Here is an 8,950-nt window from a genome sequence, read left to right as displayed (position 1 = left end):
TTTAATGCACATTAAACACTGAACGTTCTACGACAATTACACTCACAGAAACACACTTTAATGCACATTAACTAACACTGAACGTTCTACGACAATTACACTCACAGAAACACACTTTAATGCACATTAAACACTGAACGTTCTACGACAATTACACTCACAGACATTATTACGTTTCACATTAAATCAAGTTTTTCAGGCCTCGTATTTTTTATTTTTTTTACTTGATAATACGTTTGTATATTGTATCCAGCATGTATTTCAACAGTTACAGGGAATTCCAATGAGAGGTAACTTTATCTCGCGAGTTGCACGTTTGTATTTATTCAGACTAAAATTTTCGTACATTACCTAAGAAAGACTGCATTAAAACTTTGTACATCAGTCGCATAGATGATATTTTTATACCAAATTATCATGGTTTTTTTTTAGACGGACAAATACATTTATCCACAATTAAGTACACAAGAAATACTCAAAACTCTAGCGAATAGACTGTTATTTTTCTTTAGGAGAAACCTTGATTATGAAAAAATGTAGTGACTTAATGAGCTCTGTTCACAAAGGCCCGGCATGGCCAGGTGGTTAAAACGATCGACTCGAACCCTGAGGGTCGTGGGTTCGAATCCCCGTCCCATCAAACATGTTCGCCCTTTCAGCCGTGGGGGCGTTATCATGTGGCGGTCAATCCCACTATTCGTTGGTAAAAGAGTAGGCCAAGAGTTGGCGGTGATGACTAGCTACCTTCCCTCTAACCACCTGGCCATGCCGGGCCTTTGTGGACAGAGCTCACTAACTCACTACATTTTTTCATAATCAAGATTTCTCCTAAAGAAAAACAACAAACGCTAGAGTTTAGAGTATTTCTTGTGTAACTGATTGCACCTTTTGTGTGTGTGATCCTATGAGATATCCCTTTCATCAGTTGTTGTTGTTTGGTATTAATCACAAAGCTACACAAAGGGCTATCTGTGCTCTGCCCACCACGGGTACCGAAACTCGGTTTCTAGTGATATATAAGTCCGCAGACATACCACTGTGCCCCCTGTTATCAGAACTGGGGTTTTTCATTGTGCATCTTAAGCATAAAATGCGCTCAATTCTGTCAGAAATTCAACAATATTCTGACTACAGATTATAGATTTAGAAGTTTTACAACCAAATTTAAAAACTATCACCTCATCATCCTCTTGATTTGGTTTAGGATAAACAGCGAACAATTAACCACCATTGGTTTTAACCTCCCGCAAGTTTAAGATATTATTATATGTAGTTAATATTCGTTATATACCAGTTTCGTATATAGTATGACATTACATCATTAGTTTAATAAGATTAGTTTTTGATAATTACTTTATGTGACATATTAACAACTACTGTAGCTTTCCTTAATAAGCATTATTATTTTTAGTTAACTTTCCAGAAGTTTCATTTCCGGCTTTTACGTAGGTTTTAACATCACTTGTTATTTCGTGTAATTACCTTTATTCGGAATAGTTAAAGTAAATTGTCACACACAACAAATATTACATTTCGCATGCTGTTTTCTTTGTATTACATTTAACGTACTTACATTTTCAGGGACAGTTCGGCAATGATTTGAATATTTGAACTATTCTACATGTTCATAAACATGTTTCTTGTTGTTGTACTGGGAGAACGGTACTGATACAAATTCGACACAACTTAAAAATAATAACGCTAGACCGTATGGATGGCTTAATGGGTTTTCTATGTTATCTATGTAAGGTATACTATATTATTCACTTATTGTTATTTTCATCAACAGTATTGTTTATATTATTTACTATATTCAAAGTCATTACTTTTTATTTCCATTTATTGTTTATTAGTATACTGTTATTATAAAGATTGTTTTTCCCATTGTCAGCTTAAAATATGTAAAGTGACCTAAGGAGACCGAATCTCGTGAGTTATTATTGGGATTACGACCGAAAATGTCTTTAACAGTAAGAGTATCTAACTGATAAAACATTGCATTCTAATCTATACAAAGCTAAAAACGTAAGAAAAGTACATGTAATTAATTAGCTATACAGATTACCACGTTGATTTTTAGTTTCGCTCTAAGCGCAAGCTTACTCTGATCAGAAGTTAATATTAATAATAGTGAGAATAGCTATGACACAATCCGCACACACACAACAAAAGATAATTGTATTATTTGTTTGTTTATTGAATTTCGCGAAAAGATACTCGAGGACTATCTGCGATAGTCGTCCAATACTAATCCAACGTCTTTCACACACAGAGACAGAATTTTACACCCGAATCGCCTACGTCACGCATGTCTTCCAATACTAAATCATTGACTTTCACACAGAGAGACACAATTTTACACCCGAATCGCCTACGTCACGCATGTCTTCCAATACTAAATCATTGACTTTCACACAGAGAGACACAACTTTCCACCCGATTCGCCTACGTCACGCATGTCTTCCAACACTAAATCAATGACCTTCACACAGAGAGACACAACTTTCCACCCGATTCGCCTACGTCACGCATGTCTTCCAATACTAAATCATTGACTTTCACACAGAGAGACACAACTTTCCACCCGATTCGCCTACGTCACGCATGTCTTCCAACACTAAATCATTGACTTTCACACAGAAAGACACAACTTTCCACCCGATTCGCCTACGTCACGCATGTCTTCCAACACTAAATCATTGACTTTCACACACAGAGACAGAATTTTCCACCCGATTCGCCTACGTCACGCATGTCTTCCAACACTAAATCAATGACCTACACAGATGTATATCAATAGATTTCTCAATCTGAATTGCCTGTGTGTGTCTTCCAATATTAATTATGCCTTTCGCGTATTTTGATTTAAACTCTATAACGTGATATTCCATCTGGCGGGTAGACCAGCAGTCGTTAGTATTTGATCACTCAATCAAATCAGAACACCTTTCAACGTTCTTCTTTTGTTCATCCAGTGCAGGCTGCGGTTAAAGGTGTACGACTACTCGCAGGCTGGGCCTGATCCTTCTCATAATCCTTTCAAGATACGTGCTTCACTCGTACACTGAACATTTGCATTATTGGTTGTCCCAAAGCGAACAATTGTAAAATTGAATAACTATTCTTTAGAGAATTGCAGTCTTTAACACCGTAAGCTGAGCACCCCACTCCACTTCTTTTGTGGCGCGAGGCAACCCCCAACGTGACGTGACGGTGAATGAATTGAGCGCTAGGTTTCCGCTGGCTTACCTATCGTCCCTTAGGCCTTTAGGGTAATCAAATGAATCAGCTGCCGCTTTTATGAGACCACCTGGCACGTGCCGAGCAGTAGATCAAAAGAAGAAAAGGTACGGCACGCGCCATACTACACTTTGAAATCCCTAATAATACTGACTGTATAGTTACAATGACTTAGTGGTTTAACAAACTCGGGTTATTTTCTAGCATACAGTAGGCGTACATTCAATGCCATTTTTTACTCCGTATTTTGTTTGGTTTTGCGTTAACGTTTAAAATAATTTACGAAAAGATAAAAACAATCAATGTTATTTTGTTTCATTTGGTGTAAACATTAAGATAATTGCTATAGTTTACTATAAAAATGAAATGTTCAATATTATTTTTACTTGGTATTTTGTTTCATTTGATGTGCATGTTAAGACAATTGATAGGAAAATGTCTATATTTTACTATCAAAATATAGCATGCAATGCTATTTTTTACTCCGTATTTTGGTTCATTAAGTAATGCTATTTTGTACTCCGTATTTTCTTTCATTGAGTAATGCTATTTTTTACACCGTATTTTGTTTCATTAAGTGTGAACGTTAAGGTAAGACAACTCATATTACTATGGTTCGCTGTAAAGTTCTAAAATTGACAAAGTGTTTTTGAAATTCTCTCTAGAAAAAAAAAAGATGGCGGTACACTAATCATCGTCTTTCATTCCCTAATCATCGTTGAAATGCAGGTCACCCCTCCACTAATCATTGCAACATAATGTATATTTTTAAAACATAATTTTTTTTTATACACACTATAGTTTCTAGTGATTTACAGATAAACGTAATATATATATTTATAAGGCGTAACGAACTTGAAAAAAAAAAAACTTTCTTTTCATAACGAGTTGCCCCCCAGTGGCACAGCGGCATGTCTGCGGACTTTCAACGCTAGAAACCGGTTTTCGATACCCGTGGTGGGCAGAGCACAGATAGCCCATTGTGTAGCTTTGTGCTTAACTTCAAACAAACCAAATCATAACGAGTTACTAGCATTTTACCAATTTGGACTAAAACCTAGCAATAACAGTGATACGTATTTGACCTTTGCTACAGCTTTGTTCTTTTGACCTGTAAGTTAATTCCATGCTCTCTTGACCTTTCGTCCGAAATCTGAACAGTAGTTAGCGAAAATACACCAATTATAATTAATTTCTTGCTTAATATTAACTTTCGATCAGAGCAAGCTGTGCACTTAATCCTAAAGCCAGGATCTCGCATCGAATCCGTAAAATCAAAAATAAATTTTTGCTGTTCGGTGTAAACTAACATTAGGTTTTGTGTCATTAATTTCTCGAAAACACGAATTATTCGATCGGTCTATCTAAAGTTAACTACCATAAACATCAAACACTAATCCCAGAAATTCACCCAATATGATTACTGTGACGTAACAATATACGTGCAAGGACATAAAAAGGTTGTTTTTTTTTTCATTGTTATCACATCAATTCTGGCTTAAAATCTGAATAAAAAAATGTTTTATTAAATAAATAGGACGTCTTATATAAACTCGTCGTCTTTCGAAACTCCTTTCACCCGAAGCCGCAAACCGTTGAGATAATCCAGGCAACACTGGCGGGCGGGCGGACACATTAGGCGACTGAGGGAGGAAGAAGCACGTGATAAACAAACCAAAAGCAAATAATAAGTCTGCTCGACTTTCCCAGGAGTCAGGACCGTGGTGTGTGTTTATATAAGGAATAGCTTCAACACTATTATAACAATTACATTAATTGTCAATAGGCGATCAAAATCAGCACTATAAAACAATAATGAACTTAATATAAGCTAAATTCAAAACTCTATTGAAAAAACAAAACAAAAATTGCACTTTCCGATCATAATCCAAAAGTCATAACGGAGATTGCTTGTGGTAATAGCACCCAAAATGGTTGGGGATATCCCATATATCAGACAAAATCCAAAAAGCAGATGAGAAACTAGTTAGAAGTCGTAGAAAATTCATTAAGGGTACAGAGTTGAGTGCCTGCACCCACAACGTCTCAACTCTTACTGCCTGCAGCCAGTTATGGGAAGGCAGTTACCCTTAAAAAGACGTAATGAAGTCGAAAGTAGAAATAAGATAAAATCAAGGCACCCAAAAAATATTTCTTCTAAACAACACCTACCATCCTCCGCCCTCATAACAGCGATACTCAATATTGCACGAGAGTGAAAGGGTAGAGGGTAGATTGAACATTTTCTGAGCAATCACTTCAGTCCCCTCTAGCAACAAAAACCGAAACGGAACGCCATCAAACAGTTATAATTATAAATCGGTAATTGGAGGGTTCATATCAATTACTTTTTTTTAAATCATGGTGCAGATGAAATTATACTTAACTTTTTTTTTTTTACTTACGTAGGTAAGATTGCACATGCGTACTATGAAAACTTAACCAGAAAATCAACTGACCTTATTATCACGCTATCTTCTTAACTTCTTTATCGTCACGTTTATTTGTTGTTAAGCGCAAAGCTACACAATGAACTATTTTTTGTGCTGTGCCAACGGCGAGTATCGAAACTCGATCTTGAAGGTTATAAGCTCCCAGATTTACCTCTGAGCCATCAGGAAGCACCGTATTTGTACGCACTATCTCTTGAAGGATGTGCAAAATAGAAATACGGTAGAAAAGAACACGATTTGATCAACAATGTTATAATAGCTTAACAAGTTGACCAAGAAAAAAAGGACAAGATACTCTAGTCCATCTGGACTCACTCTCCTCTTTACTTCTTGAAATCTCATTACATGTGTAAATGGACTGGTTTAAATAAAATCCATACCGTTGATTTTTGTGTCGCGTCCAGCGGAACATGCGTTGTTAGGGAGAATCTTAAAACGTACTGAAAACAAACCGAAAGATTAGCAAACCAAGCGAATTAAGTAAAAACGTCTAATTCAAACAACTAGGAGACATTTTGTAAAACTTAGACTCGTTCTTTATTTAAATAAAATTTCTGTAAGAATACACACACACACACACACACACACACACATATATATATTCACCTTTAATTATACTAATACTATTGACACATGAAATTAATATTGGTGCACTTTATACGAAATAGAAATTATTACGTGAGACGAGTCCATAAACGACAAGGTTTTCAATCGGCAAAACTACAAGCACAGACAAAAAGGAAAAACAAAAACATTTTTTCTTCTTAGAAAGTAATCAAAATTAATACCTTTTTAAAATATATTAAAGTAATGAAATGAGTTATCTTTATATATTTGACGTTTATCGAGAAGCTGGATCAAACACGTTTACCTGAAGTATAATTAGATTAAATCTTTTGGACAAAAAAACAAACAAATATAAAAATCACACTTTTATGTCAACATACACCTTCCTTTACAATATTTTATGTATTGATGGGAATTATAATAATATTATAAAAGTGTACTTGTTATATTTGTCGTTAATCAGTAGCAATCAAACTTTCAGTAAATATTATTGAAAACAAATATCACGACCAATATTGAACTATCAATGTGCTTGTTTGTAATTTTAAATTCAAACGTAGATAAATCGTTAGGCCTAATAATACAACAACTCGCCAAGTGTACGAATATATATATATATATATATCTTTTGTTATGTGTTATACAGAATTTATTTTTTACTGAGGATGGCTAAGTATGAGTTAGTGTTATGTCATACTTAAAACTGAACTTAAAAATATACTTTACCTTTAGATAATTTTAGCTGCAATATCCGTTCCGGAAATAGGAACAGAAAAAACGTGATCAGTTATTACTTCTTTTTATAATTTAAAGACATTTTGTATGTACATCATATAATCTAATTTGTCACTGGAATCAAAATTCAAACCCTCTGTCACAGTTGCTGCCTTCTCGTGACTCCAAAGGTTATGTCGTTATTTTTGTTTAACCGAAGATCTTACTATAATTAAGTGATGTCAGAATCACGTCATATTCGATACGTCACAAAACTTCTGGTGCTATATCAATACGATAATTAATTCTCTACAGACTCACAAGCGTCACATTGCCATCAAAAGATTTCAAAAGGTCTACTAAGTTAAGCAAAGTTTACTTGAATCAAACGGAAAATCTTTATATTTCATACAAACGTTAGTTTGGCTGAAAATATATTTAATTAAAATTCACCAAGTTTCATTCACTTTCTCTTATTACGATTAAACTTTCCTCGTTTTATGTTAAAAGAAAAACTGATGTAAACATGGTTTTAGATATACTCGTTATGATCTGAGTTTTCCTTTCACGGCATAATACTGTCAACACTTTGTAAAATAATTCTCTGAATTCTTTCTTCTTTATTTATAATAATCTTTATACTTAGAAGCCGTGTTAATACATTACATCTGGTCCACAAATCAGCAAGGATTTAGACTGTATGCAATCTCCAAGAATATTTCACAACCTGAGCAACATTTTAATATTGGAAACTCAATCTCAAATCAGGAACTACTCTATATGCATGATATTAAAGTCGTTACACAAAGTGTGTCTATACTACTAGTTGTGGTTACAGGTCAACTTTCGAATGCCACAAGTTTCAGCCTTGGGTTATGAAACATCCAACAGGCTCGCAGGTTTGACTCCCACTCATTCCCAGTTTTTGTTTCTTCAAAAAATTTAAATTAACAACTCTCACTTAGTCAAAAACTTCACAAATTGGAATAAAAGATTCTGAAACTTTAAAGATTAACAAGCCTGCCAGCTTTTGTCCTAATAACTCAAGAATAAAGCTGCTACAATCAAGACGTTTAAATTTGGAAATGGTAGAAAACACGGCACGTTTCAATATTAAATCAATTTTAAACATAATTCTACCATTGTACTGCTTAATAGTAATACTAATAAAACATATGAAGTATGTAAACTTAGTAATACTATGGTAACCACATTTCCAATAGTAGTAACACAATTATGCTTAACTATATGTTGTACTCAGAAATTCCTTAATATCGCTTCAAATTATAAACTGTTTCGTGAGTTTTCTTTTTTTAACGATGTTTCCTGCCTTAGATATAACGTGTAAAAAACTCTTTGCCACTGAGGGCGCTCATATACCCGCCGAAAACTCACGTGCTTACTGCCTTTACACTGTTACAGCGTCAGAATGTGTAGTCCAAACCCAAGCTATTCACGATAAAAGTAACGTTATAAAAACTTGAACATCACTATCATAAACTATAATTCAAAAACATACATGCTGCCAGTGTAAGTCTGGGCTTGATGCTATCAATGTCACTTCACATTTATGTTTAACTTATATGCAAATACATAACGTCTTAGTACAAATAACACACAGTAGTCGTAGGATGATAAACACCTTACCGTTATTTTTGCGAGGCTTAGCTTGTTTTCGTCTTCTTGCCTTACACCTAGCCACGTGTTCTGCCATCGTATCATGCTTATTATCTTACACAGTTTAAAATATTTTTCATACCTCTTAGGTCTTAATAATAATAGTGATGCACCTAAAAACGTTTTATACAACATTAATGTTGACGAATTCAGGAAGTCAAAACGCTTTTATGATGAGCATGAATAAGAACTCAGTACACGCTCGTCGCATCGCAACGAAAATTCATCACAATATAGTATCCTCGTAAAAACAACGTAGGTAAGACAACGTTAGCCTTTATGAGAAGATGATGCTGAAA

General features: G+C 34.6%; 1 protein-coding gene across 2 annotated transcripts in view; it reads right to left on the bottom strand.

Moving 5' to 3' along the window:
- Positions 1-8,950, bottom strand: part of LOC106460123 (zinc finger E-box-binding homeobox 1-like) — a 138,996-nt gene extending 130,046 nt beyond the window's left edge. For both annotated transcript variants that reach the window (XM_013919806.2, XM_022386772.1), the window contains exon 1: positions 8,622-8,950. In XM_013919806.2, coding sequence (XP_013775260.1) covers positions 8,622-8,688 — 67 coding nt within the window. In that variant the 5' untranslated portion in view covers positions 8,689-8,950. The remainder of the gene's footprint in view (positions 1-8,621) is intronic.

This window comes from Limulus polyphemus, unplaced genomic scaffold (assembly GCF_000517525.1).
Source record: "Limulus polyphemus unplaced genomic scaffold, Limulus_polyphemus-2.1.2 Scaffold714, whole genome shotgun sequence".
NCBI classification, from domain to species: Eukaryota; Metazoa; Arthropoda; class Merostomata; order Xiphosura; family Limulidae; genus Limulus; species Limulus polyphemus.
This window is presented reverse-complemented; position numbering and strand designations above follow the sequence as displayed.